A 24,233-nucleotide genomic window follows, 5' to 3' on the forward strand; every position below is an offset into this window, starting at 1 on the left:
GCTTGAGGAAAGACAATTCCTGTCTTGTCCACCACTTTATCCTCCTAGAACTAGTAACACATAGTGCCTGGCATAGTTTGTGCTCAGTAAATAGATGACTGACTATTTCCAAGCAAGTAGAAGCCAAATACAGCATGTACCTCTGGAGCCCTGGCTACCAACAGGTCAGCTCTCTGGGAAAGAGGATAAGAAGGAAGTTTGTACCTAATATCAATCATGGTGGCTTCTTTCCCCTTTGAACAGAGAAAACTGAACTTATTCATCCCTGTGTACAATATACATCTTTTGCTTGAACAAAAATGACACCAAAGTGATGGCTAAAGGTACTGCTCTAATTGTTTCCTCACTATTCCCCTACCGTGCCTGCTATGTAAGTTCCCAGGTCTTAACCCTGCATTCTGATTCAAAAGAATGGAGCAAGACCCAGGTGATTTTTTAGGTGATTTTTATATGTTCAGGCCAAGTTTGAGAAATACTTATCCTACAGCAGTCTCTGTCTGGGCTGCACAGTGGAATTACCTGGGCAGTTCTGAAAAACACTGATGCCTGGGTCCCACCTTCAGAGATCCTGTTGCAACTAACCTACGGTGCAGCCTGGGCATCTGAATTTGAAAAGTTCCCTTAAGAACTCCAATATGCAGCCAAAGTGAGGTCCACTGCTTTAAGGGGTTTTTCAAAGGGTCGACTATGGACCACCAACATCTAGAGTCATCTGAGGTACCTGCTAAAAATGCAGACTTCTGCCTTCTGAGAATTACAATTTTAAATATGTCTAGTTGATTTTTTCCTGAAAACAGAGTGGCACAAGCTCAAGAACTGCTACTGAAGAACTTACCTAATCCACTCCTGTCTTTTTTTTTTTTTGGCTGGGGAAACCTCAAGAAGGGAAAGGGGTGAGGGTAAGTGGTGTCATATAGTAAGCCTGTGCCAGAAAGCCACCAAAGACCTGACTTGGGTCTCCTGCCTCTCAGTCTGACGGTCTCTCCATTTCACATGTCCCTGTGCCGTGCTATTACACCTCTCCTTCCAGAAGGAAGACAGTAAATAAGTAAGACAGTGAAAGCTGTTGGTCTCTATTTGTCATAGGGGCTTTTATGAGGGCTGATATTCAAATGCTTTTTGAATAGGCACCCAGTGAGCATAACTCCTCAACAAGAGGGGCCCTGAGCCATACCCGTGATTAAGGAGCTGACTTGCAACACCAGGTTATTGGATTTCTCCAGGATGCACTGGCTCTCTGGGTCTAGGCTGCTGTCTCTGGGCCCACGATGGTCCCTGTGGCTCTCCGGACACTGCAAGATGGTATGAGTCTGAGCACTGAGGGGAAGTAAAGGCTTGGTGAGCTTCTGACTGAAGTACTGCTGGATCTGATCTAGCTCATTCAGATTCCTCCTGTAAAAAAAGAAAGGGAGAAGAGGACAAAAGCGTCATTTCCTGGGATTGCAAGCATCTTTTACATTTCCCTGGCATTCTACTGCTTGAGCTAGGACCTTAGTACTTCTCACTTGGTCTGTTAACACTAGGACCCTACCCTCCTGCTCTAATCCACCAATTCATCCTTCATTTGACTACAATCCTGCTGCTGGGGACAACCTGCCCCTCCTTCTGTCTGGCTAATGAGATTCCTCTTCTGATGTCCAGCAAAAACCCCACCTCCTGTAGGGAAGGAACCATTCTTGACTACCATCCTCTTACTCTGACAGAGGAAGGCCTTACTCTGGACTAACACTGACCTTTGCTACCTCATAACCATTCCTGATCCTTCAAGTAAGTGACCTCTCCTAGCAAGTCTTCCCTGCACCTCTAAATTGGTTTAAGAAGTCCCCCTTTGTGCTCCACAGTTCTGTACTCTCCAATCACATCGATTTCCCCTGATGTACTGTGAGCTGCGTGCTGACTCCTTTCTATCTACTGTACCCAGCACAGTGCTTTCTCCATGATCATAGATGGGCCCTGTCCCAACTAGGTTCATTTTGGCCTCATACCTCTGAATGCTGGAACCCGAGTTCAAGCTACTCCCCTTGCTGTGTCCCTATGCTCTTTAACTTTTAAAGTGCTCATATTTCTCCTTTCCAAAGTCCATCAACCCAAATCCTTGGGCCACCTCTCCCTTAAACTCCTTCACTCTTGGCATCTCCATCAACCTTTTGTCTTAGATTTCCCCTTAGTTTTCTCATTACGTGTCAGTTTCCCAAACTAGGCCATGAGCACTTGGTGACAGAAGACAGTATTTCAAACTTCTCTATTTCTTTGGTTCACTCACTGTGCCTGGTACACTGGTACAACACAGACGCTAAGTACCTGTGAGGTAAACTGAAAGTCTCTCTGTCCTTTGTTAGGAACAGTGTGCATGCTCTACAGTCAAATACAAATTAAATGAGGGAGCACAATGCTGATCCTTAATCTGTCACTAGAGGCCACGACTCTCAAGTCACGGTGGATTTAGGTGTCTACATCTGGGTGTACACCACACGCCACCTGTAGCAGGAACATGCGAAACAACCGTGAACTTGGTGGAACTTTAGAAAACGTGCATACCCAACTGGCCCTGTCAGAGGTTCTGGGTATAGAACCTATTAAGATTAAGCTGCAATTTTCTCATCTGTGAAAAGGTTTATTAATATTTGCTCTGCAGGCCTCATACGAGTGCTGTGATTCAAATGAAGCAATGTTTTAGGGCTCTGTGAACCCAAGGAAGTCATGTAAAATTGGTATCTTGTTTCATCTCCATTTGGTAGAGAATTCGTCTACTAGCAGTTTTCAAAACCTGGTTCTAGGTCTAGCACATCAGCATCATCTGAGAACTTACTAGAAATGCTAATTCTCAGGCACTATCCTAGACCTTCTGAATCAGGAACTGTATGGGTGGGTCCAGCAGCCGCTGTTTTAACAAGCTCTTCATGTGATTCTGATACACACTAAATTTTTTGAGAACCACTGCTCTAGGGCAGTGGTTTATAGCCTGGCAATTTGGCCCCAAGAAGTCTTTTGGCAATGTGTGGAGACATTTTTGGTTGTCATAATCAGGGGACGGGTGCTACTGGTATCTGGTGGATATAGGCCAAGGATGCTGCTAAATATCCTACAATGCATAAGACAGGCCCCTACAGCAAAGTATCCGGTCCAAATGTCAATGGCGTGGACTTGGAGAGAAACTGCTCTAGGGGGCAGGACACTTTCTTTTTTTCTCTTCTCAGCGAATTCTAAAATATGTTATGTGAATGACCCAATAAAATGCAGCCACACTATTAATGGTTTTACTTAAATAGCCTCCAGTCTCTAGCTGAGAATCTAAAATGAGAATCTGAATCTACCACCTCCTTGTAATTATAAAAGTCTGAACAGTTTCCCATAGTCTATAGCATGACTGTTCAATTCTTTTTTTTAAAAGATTTTTTATTTATTTGACAGAGAGAGACACAGCGAGAGAGGGAACGTAAGCAGGGGGACTGGGAGAGGGAGAAGCAGGCTTTCCGCTGAGCAGGGAGCCCGACTCGGGGCTCGATCCCAGGACCCTGGGATCATGACCTGAGCCGAAGGCAGGCGCTTAACGACTGAGCCACCCAGGAGCCCCTGTTCAATTCTTTTTAACCCATGTTCCACCATTCAAAAACATTTTGCCAATTCTTTTCTGAGTTTGCTTTACAAAACCAAGAAATAGGTTCGTTTTTCCAAATATAAAATCTGTCAAATATTTTTTCCTCAAGTTTTACACACTCTCTTCCTCCCCTCCCCATCACTTTCCACTTGAGAAGCATTTGTTCTAAAAGTCCAAACTCTTAGCTGACATTTAGGGCCCTTCAAGATGGCCCTATAGAAACTTGCCCTGCTTTTTACATCTTTTTTTTTTTTTTTTTTTTTTTTAAGATTGATTTATTTGAGAGAGAGAGAAAGCATGTAAGTAAGGGGAAGGGCACTGGAAGAGACTCTCAAGCAGCCTCCCCACCATGCGCGGAGCCCTAAGTGGGGCTCGATCCCACAACCCAAGAGGTCTTGACCTGAGCTGAAACCAAGAGTCAGATGCTCAACTGACTAGGCCCTCTGCTCTTTACATCTTATGCTCAGCTGTATCCTGTTACTGCTGGTATTCCTCCAAACGTGACTTGCTGTTTCATGCCTCTGGGTCTTACCATGTTTTCTGCATAGAATGTCCACATTTGTTGACCTGCTCCTTCAAAGACCAGTTCAAGTGTGACTTCTTTAAATCTTCCCATGACCAACTTAGAATGTTACTCATTCCTCCATCTACCCTTTGCTAGAAAACCTGCAGCTCTTATCACATGTCATTATAATGATCCGGCAACAGGCTATCTCCTCCTCTGGGAATGGCAGAGCCAGGATCAGGAGCCAAGGCTACTGGACTCTGAAGCCGAGACCTTTTCACAGCACCACACTTCTTACTAGATAACCCAGGGGCTGACTCAGATGATCCAGAATGGCTCTTTCAATTCTCACAGGGCTCCTCTGGCTCAGATGCTGACAAAATTAAGAAAGAGACAAGCATTAACAGGACATGCTGGTCTGGAAGAATTCAGTGGTTGTGAGAAGAAAGACAGTGGGCAGGATGAGGCTCTGTAAATTTAAAGTAGGTATGAAGCTGTATAGATGTGAGGGTGGTTATTATGTTTGGTGAATAACCTCAAGTTCCTGTGTTAATAGGTACGAGTAATAGAGCCCATGAAGGAATGGAAGGCCTCAAGCTTGAGAAAGATTGATCTATGAGGAACCCCGAGAGGGTCCAGGGTCCAATTCAACACTAACCTAGACAAAAACCCCTCCTAAGCCTCCCAGGGCAGCGGCAGTGGACAGAAAAGCAGTCCTGCCGGCTGCCACTGCCCATTACCTTGTGCTTCACTATGGTTTCCTGTGTCTTTTCCCAGCACAGGGCCTTACCTGAGAGAAGTCAGAATGGAAGTACGGGAGGACAAAGGCAATGTGGTCAGTTTGTCATCACGTGGCAAAACTGCCTCTCCCTGCTGCAGGGATTCATGAAACCGGCGGATATTCTGCACATGCTCTTCATGGCGTGATGCCTGACTTCTTGTGGTACCACTTCTGTCAGGAATAAATGGGGCCAAAGTAAATTCCTAACCAATAAGAAAACTCTTCTAATGTGACAATCAACAAATAACCTTCCTAAGATGATATTGCAAATCCATCCCCATTACCACAGTTCTGGCTTCGTTAATTCTTGCTTGGATTACAACTCTCTTCCAGATAATCTTGCCTTCAGTCTTACTCCTTTATTTTTCTCTCTCTCTTTTTAAATTCTAATTCTAGTGTAGTTAACATACAGTGTTATATTAGTTTCAGGTGTATAATAGAGTGATTTAACAGTTCCATACATTACTCAGTGCTCATCAAGGTAAGTGTATTCTTAGTCCCCTTCACCATTTCACCCATCCCCCCACCAATCTCTCCTCTGGTAACAATCTGTTCTCTAGAGTTGAGAGTCGGCTTCTTGGTTTATCTATTTTCCCCTGTTTTGTTTCTTAAAGTCCACATAGGAGTGAAATATGCTATTCATCTTTGACTTATTTTTTTAGCATTATACACTCTAGATCCATCCATGTTGTTCCAACTGGCAAGATTTCATTCTTTTTAATGGTTGAATAATATTCCATTGTGTATGTGTGTATATATGTATGTATACACACACACACACACACACACACACACACACATCTTTATCCATTCATCTATGAATGGACACTTGGGCTGCTTCCATAGTTTGCCTATTGTGAATAATGCTGCAATAAACATGAGGCATTTGCCTTTTGAATTTGTGTTTTTGTATCCTTTGGGTAAATATCCAGTAGTGTGATCCCTCAATCATAGGGTAGTTCTATTTTTGTTTTTAAAGATTTTATTACTTATTTGACAGAGAGAGACACAGCGAGAGGGGGAACACAAGCAGGGGGAGTGGGAGAGGGAGAAGCGATGAGGGGCTCGATCCCAGGACCCTGGTATCATGACCTGAGCTGAAGGCAGACTCTTAACCAACTGAGTCACCCAGGTGCCCCTATTTTTAACTTTTGAGGAGCTTCCATACTGTCTTCCACAGTGACTGCACCAGTTTGCATTCCCACCAACAGTGCATGAAGGTTCTTTTTCTCCACATCCTCGCCAATATCGGTTTCTTGTGCTCTTGATTTAGCCATTCTGATATGTGTGAGGTAACGTCTCATTATGGTTTTGATTTGCATTTCCCTGATGAGTGATGTTGAGCATCTTTTCATGTCTCTGTTGGCCATGTGTAGGTCTTCTGTGGAGAAATGTCTGTTCATGTCTTCTGCCCATTTTTTAATTGGAGTTATTTGTTTTTTGGGTGTTGAGTTGTGTAAGTTTTTTTTTTTTTAATTTAAGATTTTATTTATTTGACAGAGAGACACAGCGAGAGAGGGAACACAAGCAGGGGGAGTGGGAGAGGGAGAAGCAGGCTCCTTGTGGAGCAGGGAGCCCGATGCGGGGCTCGATCCCAGGACCCCGGGATCATGACCTGAGCCAAAGGCAGCCGCTTAACGACTGAGCCACCCAGGCGCAACGAGTTGTGTAAGTTCTTTATATAGTCTAGATATTAACCCTTTATTGGATATGTCATTTGCAAATGTCTTCTCCCATTCAGTAGGCTGTCTTTTAGTTTTGTTGGTTGTTTCCTTTGCTGTGCAGAAGCTTTTTATTTGGATGTAGTACCAACAGTTTATTTTTGCTTTTGTTTCCCTTGCTTAGGTGGACATATCTAAGAAGATGTTGCTATAGTCGACATCAGAGAAGTTACTGCTTGTGTTCTCTTCAAGGATTTTTCTGGTTTCAGGTCTCACATTTAGGTCCTTAATCCATTTTAAGCTTATTTTTGTGTATAGTGTAAGAAAGTGGTCCAGTTTCATTCTTTTGCATGTTACTGTCCAGATTTCCCCAACACTATTTGTTGAAAAGACTTTTTCCCATTGCATATTCTTGCCTCTTTTGTTGAAGATTAACTGACCATATAAACATGGGTTTATGTCTGGGTTTTCTATTCTGTTCCACTGACCTATGTGCCTATTTTTGTGCCAATACCATACTGTATTGACCACTACAGCATTGTAATATAACTTGAGGGTCCAGAGAATTGTGATGCCTCCAGCTTTGCTTTTCTTTTTCAAGATTGCTTTGACTATTCAGGTCCTCTTCTGGGTCCATACAAATTTTAGGATTGTTTGTTCTAGTTCTGTGAAAAATGCTCTTGATGTTTTGATAGAGATTTCTTTATAGAGATTACTTTAAATGTGTAGATTGCCTTGGGTAGTATAAACATTTTAACAATATCTGTTTTTCTAATCTATGAGCATGCAATGCCTTTCCATTTTTCTTTTCATTTTTTAAAGTAGGATCCACACCCAGCGTGGAGCCCAATGTGAAGCTTGAACTCACAACGCTGAGATCAAGTCGTGAGCTGAGATTAAGAATTGGACGCTTAACCAACTGAGCCACACAGGAGACCCTATCTTTCCATTTCTTTTTTTTTTTTTTTTTTAAGATTTTATTTATTTATTTGATAGAGAGAGAGCAAGCAAGAGCAGGAACACAAGCAGGGGGAGTGGGAGAGGGAGAAGCAGGCTTCCCGCCGAGCAGGGAGCCGAATGTGGGGCTCGATCCCAGGACCCTGGGATCATGACCTGAGCCGAAGGCAGACGCTTAACAACTGAACCACCCAGGCGCCCCCCTATCTTTCCATTTCTTTGTGTCATCTTCTATTTCTTTCATCAATATTTTAGAGTTTTCAGAGTATAGGTCCTTTGACCTCTTTGGTTAGATTTATTCCCAAGTACTTTACTATTTTTGGTGCAATTGTAAATGGGATTGTGACTGTAAATGGGATTGTCTTTTTGTTTTGTTTTCTTAATTTCTTTCTGCTGCTTTATTATTAGTGTATAAAAATGCAACAAATTTCTTTTTTTTTAAAGGAAATAGGATGGGGAGACAAAAAAGGCAAGTTAAACTTGAGTTTGTTTTTTTTTTTTTGTTTTTTTTTTTTAAAGATTTTATTTATTTATTTGACAGAGACAGAGATAGCTAGAGCAGGAACACAAGCAGGGGGAGTGGGAGAGGGAGAAGCAGGCTTCCTGCCAAGCAGGGAGCCCGATGTGGGACTCGATCCCAGGACACTGGGATCATGACCTGAGCCGAAGGCAGACGCTTAACGACTGAGCCACCCAGGCACCCGAGTTTGTTTTTTTTTTTAAGATTTTATTTATTTATTTGACAGAGAGAGACACAGTGAGAGAGGGAATACAAGCAGGGGGAGTGGGAGAGGGAGAAGCAGGCTTCCCGCTGAGCAGGGAGCCCGATGCGGGGTTCGATCCCAGGACCCTGGGATCATGACCTGAGCCGAAGGCAGACGCTTAATGACTGAGCCACCCAGGCGCCCCATGCAACAAATTTCTTTATATTGATTTTGTATCCTACGATCTTACTAAATTCATTTATTAGTTCTAGTAGTTCTTTGGTGGCGTCTCTAGGGTTTTCTATATATAGTGTCGTGTCATCTGCAAATAGTGGAAGTTTTACTTCTTCCTTACCAATTTGGATGCCTTTTATTTCTTTCTGTTATTCGTTTATTTCTGACTGCTGTGGCTAGGATTTCCAGTTCTTTGTTGAATAAAAGTGGTGAAAGTGGACATCCTTGTCTTGTTCCTGACCTCAAGGGAAAAGTTCTCAGTTTCCCCCCCTTTCAGTATGGTGTTAGCTGTGGGTTTTTCATAGGAGGCCTTTATTATGTTGAATTATGTTCCCTGTAAACCTACTGTGTTGAGGTTTTTTTTTTTAATATCATGAATGGATGTTATATTTTGTCAAATGCTATTTCTGCATCTTTTGAAATGATATGATTTTTATCCTTTCTCTTATTGATGCTGGTATATTACACTGATTGATTTACAAATATTGAACCAGGCTTGCATTCTGAGATAAATCCCACTTGATTGTGGTGAATGATTTTTTAATGCACTGTTGGATTCAGTTTGCTAATATTTTGTTACGGATTTTTCTATCTATGTTCATCAGAGATATTGGTCGGTAGTTCTCATTTTTTGTAGTGTCTTTATCTGGTTTTGGTATCAGGGTAATACTGGCCTCATAAAATGAATACGGAAGTTTTCCTTCCTCTTCTATTTTTTGGAATAGTTTGAGAAGAATAGGTACTAACTCTTCTTTATTTTTTAAAACAAGATTTATTTATTTATTTATTTATTTATTTATTTATTTATTTATTTATTTATGTCTGGTCCTGGACTTTTGTTTGTTGGGAGTTTTTTGATTAGATTCAATTTCATTGCTGATAATCGGTCTGTTCAAATTTTCTATTTCTTCCTGCTTCAGTTTGGTAGATTGTATGTTTCTAGGAATTTATCCATTTCTTCTAGGTTGTCCAATTTGTTGGCATATAATTTTTCTTAGTATTTTCTTACAATTGTTTGTATTTCTGTGGTGTCAGTTATTATTTCTCCTCTTTCATTTGTGATATTGTTTGAGTCCTTTCTCTGTCTCTCTCTTTTTTTGGGGGGGGGATGAATTTGGCTAGAGGTTTATCAATTTTGTTGATTTTTTTTCAACGAAGCAGCTCCTGGTTTCATTAATCTGTTCTACTTTTTTTTTTTAGCTTCTATTATCAGTTATTTCTGCTCTAATCTTTATTATTTCCTTCTGCTGGTTTTGGGTTTTGTTTGTTCTTTTGTGAGCTCCTTTAGGTGTAAGGTTAGGTTGTTTATTTGAGATTTCTCTTGCTTTGTGAGGTAGGTCTGTATTGCTATAAACTTCCCTCCTAGAACAGCTTTTGCTGCATCCCAAAGATTTTGGACTGTTGTGTTTTCATTTTCATTTCTCTCCGTGTACTTTTTGATTTCTTTGATTTCTTGGTTGACCCATTCATTGTTTAGTAGCATGTTATTTAACCTCCATGAATTTGTGGTATTTCCAGGTTTTTGCTTGTGGTTGACTTCAAGTTTCATAGTGTTGTGGTCAGAAAAGATATATAGGACTTCAATCTTTTTAAATTTGTTGAGACTTATTTTGTGGCCTACTATGTAATCTATTCTGGAGAATGTTCTGTGTGCACTTGAAATGAATGTGTATTCTGCTGTTTTAGGTTGGAATGTTCTAAATATATCTGTTAAATCCATCTGGTCCAATGTGTCATTCAAAGCCACTGTTTTCTTGTTGATTTTCCATTTGTTTCCATTGATTTAACTGTTACCCATTCTCTTTTAATAAATTCTCCACATTATAGCCTGAGTGATTTTTTTTAAAAACATAGGTCTGAAATAACAATAATAAGAACAACACTATTTATGGAGTCCTTATTTAATGTGCCAAGCACTGTTCTAAGCATTTGTGTACTAACCTATTCCCTATTCAATCACCATTGTTCCTTTCTAGCTTTGGTTTCTGTTTTTTTTTGGGGGGGGCGGCGCGAGGTGTCCGTGACCAAATTTATCCCTGAGGCCCAGCATGGGGGATCAGGGCCCATGGATCACAGTGTTTCTGTGGCAGCCTTTCAGGCCAGTGCCGGCCACGGGGTGAGCAGGCACTGAATTTGACACAGCTGCAGTGTTGTTGTTTTTTTTTAAACCTATAAAACAAGTTTCAAATTTCTTACCAAGGTATTCACGAACTGGACTCCAGCAATAATTGTCTTCTCTTTAAATAATAGCTTCATTGAGATATAATTCACATACCATACAATTCACCCAGTGAAAGTGTACAACTCAATGGTTTTTAGTATATTCAGAGTTGTGTAACCATCACCACAATTTTAGGATATTTTCATCACCCCAAAAAGAAACCCTATACCCATCAGCAATCACTCCATATTTCCTCCACTCCCCAAACCCTCAAACCCAAACCTCCCAGCTCTAGGCAACTGCTAATCTACTTTCTGATTCTGTAGATTTGCGTAATCTGAGTAATTCATATAAATGAAATAATAACCATATATAGTCTCTTGTGACTGGCTTCTTCCATTTAGCATGTTTTTAAGCTTCACCCATGCTGTAGCATATATCAGTAATTCATTCCTTCTCATGGCTGAATAATTTTCTATTATGTAGAGATATATATAGATATATATAGAGAGAGACATTTTGTTTACTCATCAGATGATGGACATTTTGGTTGTTTCCATTTTTAAGTTATAAGGAATAATGCTACCACAAACACTTATGTACAGGTTTTTGTGTGGACATATGATTTTACTGTTCTTGGGTATATACCTAGAAGTGGAATTATTGGATCATATGATTAGTCTATGTTTAACCTTTTAAAAGGAAGTGCCAGACTGTTTTCCAAAGCAGCTGTACCATTTTAAAAAAATCCCACCAACCATGTATGAGGGTTCCAGTTTCTCCACATCCTCCCAACACTTGTCCTTTTGATTGTAGTGGGTGTGAAGCGGTATCTCATTATGGATTTCATTTACATTTTCCTGATAGTTAATGATGTTAAGTATCTTTTCATGTGCTTACTGACCATTTGTATATCTTCTTTGGACATTTGTCTATTCAGATCATTTGTCCGTTTTTTTTTGTAAACTATTTCTTTCTCTTTTTTTTTTAGATTTTATTTGAGAGAGACAGAGAGTGAGCGAGCACAAGCACAGGGTGGGGAGAGGGAGAGAAGCAGACTCCCTGCTGAGCAGGGAGCCCGACATGGGGCTTGATCCCAGGACCTGGGATCATGACCTGAGCCAAAGGCAGATGCTTAACTGACTGAGCCACCCAGGTGCCCCTTTTGGTCCATTTTTAATTGGGTTATTTGCTTTTTATTATTGAGTTATAGGAATTCTTTATATATTCTGGATATAAGTCTCATCAGATATCTACGGTTTGCAAATATTTTCTCCCATTTTGTGGGTTGCCTTTTTATTTTCTTAATTGTGGCATTAAAGTTTTTAATTTTGATGAATCCAATTTACTTTTTCTTTTGTTGCTTCTGCTTTTTGTGTCTTATATAAGGAATCATTTGCCTAAAGGTCATGAAGATTTACTCCCGTTTTCTTCTGAGAGTTCTTATAGTTTTAGCTCTTACATTTAGATATATGATCCTTTTGGAGTTAATTTTTGTATACAATGTGAAGAAGGGGTCCAACTTCAATCTTTTGCATGTGGGTATGCAGTTGCTCCAGCACCATTTGCTGAAGACTATTCTTTCCTCATTAAAGCATCTTGGCACCTTAGACATCTTGGCATCCTTGGCACATGGGTTTACTTCTGGACTGGCAATTTATTCCACTGATCTAGATTTCTATCCTTATACCAGTAGCACACTGTACTGTTTACTGGAGCTTTGTGTTAAGTTTTGAAATTAGGAATTTCTTCTTCTTTTTCAAGACCATTTTGCCTATTCTGTGTCCCTTGAATTCCCATATGAATTTTAGGACTAGCTGGCCCATTTCCATGAAAAATCCAGCAGGGACTATGATAGGGAGTGTGTTGAATCTGTAGATTGATTTGGGGAATACTGCCATTTTAACAATATTAAGTCTTCCAATCTGTGAACGTGGGATGTCCTTCCATTTATTTAGATCTTCTTTAATTTCTTTCAACAACGTTTTGTAGTTTTCAGAGAATAAGTTTTGGACTTTTTTTTGTTAAATTTATTTTTTAAGTATTTTATTCTTTTTTTTTTTTAAAGATTTTATTTATTTTTTGACAGAGAGAGACAGAGTAAGAGAGGGAACACAAGCAGGAGGAGTGGGAGAGGGAGAAGCAGGCTTCCCGCTGAGCAGGGAGCCCGATGCAGGGCTGGATCCCAGGACCCTGGGATCATGACCTGAGCCGAAGGCAGATGCTTAATGACTGAGCCAGCCAGGCGCCCCTTATTTATTTTTTTAAAGATTTTTATTTATTTTTTTGACAGATAGAGACACAGTGAGAGAGAGGGAACACAGGCAGGGGGAGTGGGAGAAGGAGAAGCAGCCTTCCCTGCTGAGCAGGGAGCCTGATGCAGGGCTTGATCCCAGGACCCTGAGATCATGACCTGAGCCAAAGGCAGACGCTTAACGACTGAGCCACCCAGGCGCCCCTATGTATTATATTTTAAAATGCTCTCAGTTTAGGGGTGCCTGGGTGGCTCAGTTGGTTAAGTGTCCAACTCTTGATTTTGGCTCAGGTCATGGTCTTGGGGTCATGAGATACTGACCCTGTGTGGGGCTCCACACTCAGTGGGGAGTCTGCTTGAGGATTCTCTCCCTCTGCCTCTCTCCCCACTCGTGTGTGCTCTCTCCCTCTCTCTCTGAAATAAATAAATCTTTAAAAATAGTTCTCAGTTTAATTTTCTAATGTGGTAAAAATAGATAGATATAACTTACCTAACCTCTTTGAGGTCACCAATAATTTTTAAGAGTACAAAAAGGTTCTGCAGTAGAAATGTTTGAGAACTGCTTTACTAAGGTATAACCACTATATAATAAATTTCACATATTTAAAGTCTATAATATGAGGTATTTTTAAAAAAGATTTTATTTATTTGAGAGAGAGAGAGAGTGAGCACGAGCAGTGGGCAGGAGCAGAGGGAGAGGGAGAAGCAGGCTCACTGCTGAGCAGGGAGCCCGACGTGGGGCTTGATCCCAGGACCCCAAGATCATGACCTGAGCCGAAGGCAGACGCTGAACCAACTAAGCCACCCAGGCATCCCATATGAGGTATGTTTTTATGTTATAATTTTTTGTTGTGACTGAAAAATTATTGACCAAATAACAGCCCTTTATTGGAGAAGTATCAAAACTGACTATTTGGTCCAATTTTGGCATAATTTTGTGCCACAATATTATGAGTTTTGACATATGTGTACATCTTAAAGAAACCATTAAAACATTAAGATTATGAACATATTCATCACCCTTAAAAGTTTCCTCCTGTCCTTCATAGTTCCTCCCTTTTTCTTGCTCTATTCATTTTCCCTTGACCCTAGACAACTACTGATTTGCTTTCTGTCACTATAGATTAGTATGAGTTTTCTAGAATTTTATATAAATGGAATCAGATACAATGTACCCTCTTTTGTCTAGCTTCTCTCTCAACCTAATTATTTTGAGATTAATTTTGTATATCAATACTGCCTTTTGCAAAGTTTTTGAGTAGCATTTCATTGTAGGAATATACCACAATTTGGTTAGCCTTAGATGGCTAGCTGGATCAGAATATGTCATTTTGATATGGTCCTCCTGAAGTAGGAACATGGTTCCTATTTTTTTTTTTTTTAAAGATTTTATTTATTTATTTGAGAGAGAGAGAGAGACAGCATGAGTGGGGGAGGAGGGCACAGGGAGAGGAAGAAACTCGCTTCCTGCTGAGCAGAGAGCCTGATGTTGGGCTCGATCCCAGGACCCTGGGAGTCGAAGGCAGATGCTTAACCAACTGAGCCACACAGACGTCCCTGGAACAGGGATATTTTTATGTGGACAAAAAGCAAACCACTAAACTTAGCTTTTACAATTACTAAATAGCGGCCTCACCATCAATCTATATTTCTATCGTTGTACCAGGACCCCTATCCTCCCTGTGTCTCATGGATTGGCTATGGTCAAAGTAACACCCATAAAATTACACCAGAATACCAGAACAATTATTTAAGCCTGTGATCTAGGGTTTGACAGACACATGGGAGCCCTTTATACAGAGGGCAGAGGCACTCTTCATGTGGTAAGCAGGTAGAGAGCTACACGGCACTGAAATGGGCCTTTGAGTGGCTAAGTGGTGTTAGTGTCTTTATGGAATAAACGGTCTACTCATAACTGCTGCTGTAGGAATGGCTGTTGTAGGGAAAGATCCCTTGCCTTATTCCTGAAGTAGAGAGATAGGCACGGGAAAGACTGGTGGAGGCAGGGGGATGACAAATGGCACTAGGGCCTGGAAGGGAGTGGGGTGGAAAGCAGCAGTGTTATTCCTAGACCCTGCCCTTTGAGAGAATGGAATATGCTCTCGCCCTGATATCCATACGCATGTCCATGGTTGGCGTGGTGAAGCATCTGGATGGGCCAGTTGCTTTTTATAAAATATCCTGGTTCCTAGGTTTGGAAAGGGAAAGATCTCAGACATCTGATGACTGATTTTAGGGATAAAGGTTAAAGGCCTCTAAGGAAAAGAGAAAAGCGTCCTTTCCACTGAAGCTACCTTTTTGATAGCAGTAACAGTTCTAGTTTCCTGTCTTATAAAAAAAAATTTGCTTTCATAGGATCCTGGAGTTCCCAGGGGCTGTGACTGAAGATCAACAAAGCTCTTGCCCTGTCTCTAGTTTGTTCCTCCAATAAAGGAAAGAGCGAAATGCCAAACCAGTTAGCAGACATCCAACTCTCTATTTCTTCCCATCAAAAACTCACTCACCTCTCAGGAGAGAAGAAATCAAGTTTCTTTGATGAGGTGTGAGCAAGTTGTTCTGGGGTCCATCTTGCAATGCAGCTGGGGAATGCAGTACACATATCAGAGGCAGGGAAGGAAAAGGGGCTATATATTGGGATCTGTAGAAACAATGAGAAAAATGGTATACCTGTCACCACAAATCCTTTTGGAACAAAGAAGTATAAATAAATTTGTAAATTTGTGTTTAAAAAATTTACTGCATGTAGACAAAATCTGCTGAGTATTTTCTATGTGTTGAATGCTGTACTAAGCAATTCACATGCATTTTCTCATTTAAACTTCACAATAATCTTATGAGGCAGGTACTATTATTATCCCCATTTTATATACTATGCTATCAGATTGCTTTTTAGTTACTTTATTTGTTTATGCTCCTGCTCTTCCAGCTAGTGTGTGAACTCCTGACTGGATATCATTTTACTTTACATGTGAGGATAATCTGGCTGTGGTATTTCTTGTCTCATGACTACCAGGGCTGATGTGAAAAGACCTTCTTCCACAGCAACTGTTTAACTCTTCGTCACTTTCTCATGCAGTCATTCATGCATTCAATATTTACTGACTCCCACCCTGCCAGACCCTGGGCCAGGCATGCATAAGAGAGATGAAAAAAACCCTACAATCTTTGCTTTGATAGAGCTCCCCCATCTGGGACAGTCTGGAAAATTCTTTTATAGTTAAACTCCCTGAGTGTCTGTACTTACTATCATTGAGTCCCCTCTTTCCATTCCCTCTCTTTTTACTTTTTTGACAGTTAAAAAATATTTATCTATTTATTTTTTAAACATTTTATTTATTTATTTGTCAGAGAGAGAGAGAGAGAGAGAGAGCACACACAAGCAGGGGGAGCGGCAGGCAGAGGGAGAAGCAGGCTCCCCACTGAACAGAGAGCCCAATGTGGGACTCAGTGCCAGGACCCTGAGATCATGACCTGAGCTGAAGGCAGACACTTAACTGACTGAGCCACCCAGGCATCCCCCAAATTTTTATTTAAATCCAATTAATTTAACATATAATGTATTATTGATTTCAGAAATAGAGGTCAGTGATTCATCAGTTGCATATAGCACCCAGTGCTCATTATATCATGTGCCCTCCTTAATGTCCATCACCCAGTTACCCCATCCCCCCACCCCCTCCCCTCCAGCAACCCTCAGTTTGTTTCCTATGATTAAGAGTCTCTTATAGTTTGTCTCCCTCTCTGATTTTGCTTTGTTTTTTTCCTTTCTTCCCCTGTGATCATCTGTTTCGTTAGAACAATTTTAGGGACACCTGGGTGGCTCAGTCAGTTAAGCGTCTGCCTTCAGCTCAGGTCATGATTCCAGGGTCCTGGGATCGAGCCCCGCATTGGGCTCCTTGCTCAGCGGGGAGCCTGCTTCTCCCTCTGCCTGCTGCTTCCCCTGCTTGTGCTTGTGCTCTCTCTCTGACAAATAAAATCTTAAAAAAAAAAAAAGCAATGATTTTAATGTAATAGAGTTTTTTTTTAAATTTTTTTTACTAAGTTTTTTTTTTATTTATTTGACAGAGAGAGAGAGACAGCGAGAGAGGGAACACAAGCAGAGGGAGTGGGAGAGGGAGAAGCAGGCCTCCCACTGAGCAGGGAGCCCGATGCGGGGCTCGATCCCAGGACCCTGGGATCGTGACCTGAGCTGAAGGCAGACGCTTAACGACTGAGCCACCCAGGAGCCCCTGTAATAGAGTTTTTAAAAAGTTCAACGAATGTGGTTTCAAACTCCATGCTGCAATTAATCTTACTTTATTTAAAAATTGAGATACGGCCATTTGTGACAACATGGATGGATCTAAAGGGTATGATGTTAAGTGAAATAAGACAGAGAAAGACAAATACCCTATGATTTCACTTATATGTGGAATCTAAAAAACAAAAGAAATTAATAAACAAAGAAAAAAGTATAAACAGACCCATAAATACAGAGAACAAACTGACGGTTGCTAGAGGGGAGGGGGATGGGCAATCAGTGAAGGGGGTAGGAGATACAGGCTTCCAGTTATGGAATGAGTAAGTCACGGGAATAAAAGGCACAGCACAGAATACAGGCAATGGTATTGTAATGGTGCTGTATGGTGATGGATGGTGGCTGCACTTGGGGTGAGCACAGCATAACACATAAACTTGTCCAATCACTGTGTTGTACACCCGATACTAATGTAACACTGTGTGTCAACTATACTCAAGTAAAAAAATTTTTTTAATTGAGATATAATCAATGTATTATAAAGTTCATCCTTTGAAATTGTTCAATTCAGTGGTTTTTAATATATTCAGAGTTGTGCATCCATCACCACTGTGTAATTCCACTATGTACGCCACTGTGTAATTTTTATCACCCTAAACAGGTCATGAGGTCATTATGAGACACAAATACATAATGTGTTCTGTAAGCTGGGAAGTACCAAACACATGTAAAGGATCTTCTTATAGATTTGGCTCAGCGGAACCCTTACTGGTTAAGACTGAATCAGGATACGTACCAGGGATCCTGGGGTCTCCACCCCACGTCTTGATTGTCTTTCTTCTTTGAAGTGCATCAAACTCTCCAGAGGGGAGACAGCAACTTTTATCTGCCCCTGGCACTCTCCACTGAAGTCTGTGATGTTGTACCAGCCACAGACAAACTGGAAGCCAGAAAGAAGTGGGGAGAGGTCCACCGAGGCAAAGCCAATCACCCTCTCTTCATCTGTGGGGGAAAGAGAAGAGCTGGGCAGCGTGGCCGGGCAAGTCTTGCCACTGACATTAGAGGCTCCTCGCAGAGAAGACAGATAATGAGAATGAGAGATACAGCCTGCTTTCACTACCAAAAATTCTCTTTCTGTATGGCAGGGAAAAGCTAGCAGAGTTCAGTTTTGTTTTCTTGATATAGGCAATTGGAAAACAACCTTAAACAGCAAATTCTTCTTTTCCCTACATTATCACGTCTCAGTGATTTTCCTCAGGGCAGTGGGTCTTGAAAGAAATCATTTGAAAGACCATCAGCCTTGGAATTATGAGGGAGTTGCATTTTCCCATTCATACTTGTCTGTATTTTTCAAATTCTCTATAACGTACATATGTATTATATTTAATTAAGAACAAAAGTGATATAAATCACAAAAGAAAGACAAATAACTCTCCCTAGAAAACCAGTACATGGTGCAAAATAAGAGCTTGGACTCAGGCTTGTAACAGGGCTGCCCTTATTGAGTAAGAAGACCCCTTCTTGATTGGACAAGCAACCATGCAACGACCTTTGTTCTCAAACTCACTGCTTCTTGTTCCTCATTTCTGACATGGAAGTAGCTGGAAATTTTTAAGAGGAGTGGCCATTAGTTTTCCCAGTTTCTTGTACATGCCGCTGGTGACACTGAACTCTTTACACTGTCTAACATTTGTTTAGACAGCTTGCTCTTCTTTAGACTGGGACCTACCTAAAAGCTGAGACCAAGTATCATTCGCTTTATGTTTCCTACACTCTCTATTCCTGGCATAAATCTTCCCACATCATGAGAAAGTTGATAAACAACCACTGAGAACACAAATGAACTGGCCAACATAGAGTGGGACAAAGAAGCAATGCACCACAACAGCTAATCTGAGTGTGGCTTTGATTTGAAAACACATTACTTTAACTCCCCAAACCTCCAGTCTCACATATACAATGAGAAGGACTGAACCAAGATCCTCTTCAACTTAAGATCCTCCGAGGCTTAAGAGTCTAGGAACGTTTGACGTTGTGTTCCTCAGAGTAGGAGTCAAGTAATTCTTACCCAATGGGAGTGAAGAATGATGGCTAGAAACATTAATTTCCACTCCAAAGATTTTTTTATAGCTTTGCAAAGAAAAATAATCTTGCTTTATTTGGTCATTCAAGCATAACCTGTTCTTGATAGATTGTAACTTTAGGTAACACGTTGAGGGTTTTTCCTAACAGGAAAGCACTACATCTTAAACATACCTGAGGAGAAATCAGGCTAAGTTGATCATTGAGAAAAACAATAGCTTTGAAGAGCTCAGTTTAATATCATATTTAGCGGGGCAACCCATCATTCTTTCTTTGTAGTTTTATGTTCTAATGATCTCAAACTTACTTCATACTCTTTCTTTACTCCAGATTTTTGTTATTTGCTGTTGCCTCTGACTATACTATGTCATGCCCTTCATTTCTCAGCTCCAGAAAGCCTTCTGTGACATCCTCAGTTTGAGTCAGATATCCCCTCCGAGAACACCCTATATTTGCCTCATCATACTATCCTCCAATTGTTTGTCTTCCCTCCGGGACACGAGCTCCGTGAGGACAGAGACCATCTATGCCTTATTTTACTTTTGAATCCCTAGCACTTAGCATAGTGCCTAGCATAGAGTAGGAACTCAAATACTCACTGAACACAGCTTGGTCTGGCTTGCATAGCTGAGGCTGTGTGGAAAGGGTGGAGTTAAGGGAAGAGAGGCCTCTACCTCTACTGAGAGACAGAGCTAGGTAAGTGTGGTCAGCTGGGTCTAGGCATTTTCCCCATCTCCATTTACAACAGGGTTTTACAGCATTCTCTAGGGGTCACGGAAGATAGGGAATTTATTTTGTTCTTCTCTATACCAAATAGCCCTAGCACAGTATCTGACACATAGTAGGCATAATAAAAATAGCTCCATTTATTAAGTACCAATTATGTGCCAAAAATCTTATAAATATTATCTCTAATCCTTATAAAAATCCTGTAGGGCAGGTACTATAATCCTAATTTTATTAATAAGGAAACAAAGGCTCAAAGAGGTAAAGTGTTTGGCTTAGGTCATGTAATTTGTGAATGGCAGAGCCAAAATTTGAATCCAGGTCCATATAAGACCAAAGTTACTCTTTTTTTTTCTTGTTACAGTAAGTGCTGAATTGAGGTAAACCTTGGTCTGCTCGACAATCTCTGGAGTACTTTAGAGAAAAGAGAAGAATAGAAAGGCAGGGAGGAGGGTGAAGCCTAGTTAAATACAGCAGGAATTCCTTGTGTTGATTCAGAGAAAATGGATTTATGATCAGCTCCTGCCACATTTATGAGGTTAGGTGGGGGTGGGGGACATGATAAGTGAATCCAAGGCAGGAGCATGGGACAAATCATCGAAATCGGATTCACAGCATCATTTCCAAACAGAAGCACTAGAAGAGAGATAGGTAAGTCAATTTCCTTTACACACTGACTACTCTCCGGTTTTTATGAGGCTCTGGGGTTAGCTCTGAAACTTATCACAGGCAAATAAAAACTGTAATGCTGTAGTCTCAAAACAACTGAAGGTTTGGAAACTAGGCCCTAGCAAGAATCCTAAAGGAGCTAGATTTATAGGAGGGATTTACTTAAGACAAAATTTCCTAAGTATAGAAGCAGTGAGAGAGCTGGATGTCCTCATCCACTCACCTTTCCCAGCCGATGTTACTAGCCTGGTGAAGTACAAAGGTGAAGGCTGTATAGCCATCGGAACCGGGTTCAAATCCTGCCTCCGCTGATTTTTTAAAAAAGATTTTATTTATTTATTTGGCAGAGAGAGAGAGTAAGCACAAGTAGGGGGAGCTGCAGTAAGAGGCAGAGGGAGAAGCAGGCTCCCCACTGAGTAGGGAGCCCAATGCGGGGCTCGATCCCAGGACCCTGGGATCATGACCCGAGCCGAAGGCAGACGCCTAACAACTGAGCCACCCAGGTGCCTGGCTCCACTGATTAATAGGTATATGACCTTAGTCAAGCCCCTAAACTTCCTTGGGCCTCAGGTGTTACATTTGTAACACTGAACGAATTATGTTTTTACATTGCAGGATTAGAGATGTTTGTAAAGTTCTCAGCACATTGCCATTCACTAATAAGAACGATAAAAACTGAGATGGTTTTACTAAGTATCAGGCATTCATTTAATTCTCCCACTGAGGTAGGTACTATTATCCCTATTTTATAAATAAAGAAACTGAAGCAAAGAGAAATTAAGTCATTCACCCAAGGTCATACTACCTTGTAAGGGGTAAGAACTGGTATCTGAATCCCAAGAATGTGGCTTTAGAGTCTGTGCTCTTGATGTTGTTGAATTGCGCCTCTTAATAATGGTAGCTGAATAAAACTAGGTTCAAGGATCATGATGTCAGCACCTCCATCCTGGGGAGGCCTTTAAAACAAGACTCTAGTCTTAGGTACTGCTTAAAAATGCTGGGGTCTTGGTTAATAAGCCAGAGTCAATAGAAGGTATAACATCATACAAAGGGGGAGAAATCACTTGTGTATGGCAGGCTGTACGCTGTGTCTGTTGAGATACAATTGGAAAGATTAAATGTACTTGGACTTCTGCACTAAGCAGGTAGTCAAACAAAATGACATGACTTCCAAGGATTTAAATTCCCTAGGAGAATAATGTGGCCTTCTGTGAGATTCCCTCTAACACATATATGCATCCCCTGCATCACAAGTGCCATGGTTTCACTTGGTTAAAAAAAGAAAAGGATTGGGAAATTGTCAACAGGATGTGAACTTATTTTCACAGACAGATATTCACAGAATAGAGTTCATACCTCCTTTATGCCAAACTTTGAAGACCAGAGTTTGTTGAGGGTCCAAAAGAAGCTCTTTTGATAGCCTATTAAGAAAAACAACCACCATAAATTAATGGTGTAGGAAGCATCTGCCGTACAAAACTTAGATTTGAAGAATATCTTGTAGTATGCAAAGCACTTTCCTAACATTTTCATTTCAACTTCACGGTCATCTTCTAGGATGTATTTTTACCTTCACAGTTAAAATGAGGGATGGAAGCTCAGAGAGAAGTAACTTGCCAAGACTTGCAATCAGGCTCCCCTGATGCAGTACTTTCCCACCTGATGATACCTGCCACATTGAAACTCTGTTTCTCAGGATGAGAGGGAGTGTGGAAAGGGAGCTCCTCAAGATGTAAGGAACAGTTTTACTGGAGCAGAGTAGGGATTCTTTTTATCTAATGTGGAAAGGGGAATGGTGAGAAGGGAGGAGGAAGGGAAAAACAACATCCACTGAGTGCCTACTGTGGGCCAGGCATGGTGCCTAGTGTCTCATATATGTGTAATCTGCACAAAAGCCTGGACATGGCATTATTATCCCTGCTTTACAGATGAAAAAGGTGGGCTCAGAGAGGTGAAGTGACTTGCTCAAGGTCACACGGGAGTAAGTGGCAGGGCTAGGATTTAAAGCTTACTTTGCTTGATTCTAAAGCTACACTGTACAGAGGCAAGGCACCAAAATAAGAAAGTATCCAATTTTCATAGCAGATAAAAAAGGTGATGTGGAGGTCAATGAACACCTCTAATACATTTTATATGAAGTGACTTATACCATTTTAAATTACAAAGATTTGGAAAGTTCCACACCAGGTGCCATGGCTTCAGGAGGAGATCCAGGGAACACCAAGAGACTTAATTTCCTTCCCTAGATACCCCTGGGGAACTAAAGAGAACCCACTTCAAGACCAGTGAGAGGCACTGTGATAGAGTGAAACAAGTACTGTGTCAAAAATCTGAATTCTAGCTGGTGGTCAGTGCATTCTAGCTCTACTATGGTCACCTGAGTGACCCTGAGAACTCAGACTTTTTGAGCCCTGGCTTTCTTACTGTTAAATGGGATAATATTTTCTACCTACAAGGTTGCTAGGAGCATCAAATGAAACAATCTCGTGATAGAGCAATTGTAAACAGAACCATTACTCATTTTTCTTCTCATCTTTCCTCTGCTACCAACAGACTACGTAACCTCCCTGGGTCCACAGTATTTAAAGTGAGGGGATGAAATTAGGAGACTGTCAATGTCCCTTTGTCAAGTCCATAAAGTTAAGCTCTGAATGAATAAATCATCTTCACTTACAAGCTTAGCCCTCTAGCCTCCTGCCTTTTAAGGCAGATTTGATATTTTAGATCAAGTACCTGGCCACAATGGCGAGAATTTCTATAATTTCCATTAGCTCACCATAGATAGTACTGAGTTGTCACCGTAGTTCTAGCTCCTGACTCAGGTCAGCCTCTCAAATTTCAAAACACTGGACATGTGAACAACTGCTGAGGCTCAATTAGGTACGTAAACACTGTGAGAAAACAGCGGATGAGACACCATGTGGTGTGGTGTCTCTTGTCCACCAAGAGAGGAACTTTATAGGTGACGCAGGATAAAGGTAAGGGTAACAGTAGTTATATTAGAACTCACACTTTTAATGACGATGAAACAGATACAACGAAGAAAAGGGAGGATGAGCTCTGCACCTCAGCCCTGGGCCGGTACGTCAGCCCCTGACCTCTGAACCGTGCTGCGGCAAGCCTGACAGGACTCCACCTCCAATTCTTTGAGGCTTCCAAAGGAGATCTAACATTTGTTGAGTACCTGCTATGTACCATGAGGTAATTTTCCTAAATGTCACCTAATTTGGACCTCACAATAACCCTGTAGAAGTTAACCCCACTTTGCAGATGAGGAATCTGAGGCTCAGAGATATAATGTAATTTGTTCACACAGGTAGTAAATGAGATGGGGTTGGAGGCCACGTCTCTCTAGGTGCAAAGCCCAGGCTCCTTCCACTGCACCAGGAATCTTCAAGGATATACAATCCACAGCCTTTCCTGAAATTAGTTTGCTCTGCCTTCTTCACCTAAATAAATGGTGTACATTCTTCAATACTTAGCCTGAATTATCTCTTTTTTTCCTCAGCTGAATTATCTTATTTAAAAAGCCTTCCCTGAACTTCTAGGTTAGCCTAAATTATCTTTCTGAGAGGCACTAGAATCCTTTTTTACTACTTTTACAGCACTTGTCACATTCTAATGTATATTTTCCCAGGCAGATTATGAACAGCTCAATAGCAGG

The 24,233-nt window shown here is 41.1% G+C and overlaps 1 protein-coding gene and 1 non-coding gene across 6 annotated transcripts in view; both read right to left on the bottom strand.

The window, feature by feature from the left end:
- The window catches only part of C2CD3 (C2 domain containing 3 centriole elongation regulator), a 146,852-nt gene that overhangs the window by 24,023 nt on the left and 98,596 nt on the right, over positions 1-24,233 (bottom strand). For 4 of the 5 annotated variants that reach the window (XM_036119521.1, XM_078058537.1, XM_036119522.2 and 1 more), the window contains 5 exons: positions 21,926-21,990; positions 17,889-18,094; positions 15,360-15,493; positions 4,894-5,055; positions 1,175-1,392 (listed from right to left, as the gene is read on the bottom strand). In XM_036119521.1, the coding sequence (XP_035975414.1) occupies positions 1,175-1,392; positions 4,894-5,055; positions 15,360-15,493; positions 17,889-18,094; positions 21,926-21,990 (785 nt within the window). The remainder of the gene's footprint in view (positions 1-1,174; positions 1,393-4,893; positions 5,056-15,359; positions 15,494-17,888; positions 18,095-21,925; positions 21,991-24,233) is intronic. The other variant, XM_078058536.1, reaches the window with a different exon arrangement.
- LOC118552855 (small nucleolar RNA SNORA5) lies at positions 10,453-10,587 on the bottom strand. The gene has a single exon (XR_004925718.1). It is a non-coding gene; the product is annotated as a small nucleolar RNA SNORA5 (small nucleolar RNA).

This window comes from Halichoerus grypus, chromosome 11 (assembly GCF_964656455.1).
Source record: "Halichoerus grypus chromosome 11, mHalGry1.hap1.1, whole genome shotgun sequence".
Classification (NCBI taxonomy): domain Eukaryota; kingdom Metazoa; phylum Chordata; class Mammalia; order Carnivora; family Phocidae; genus Halichoerus; species Halichoerus grypus.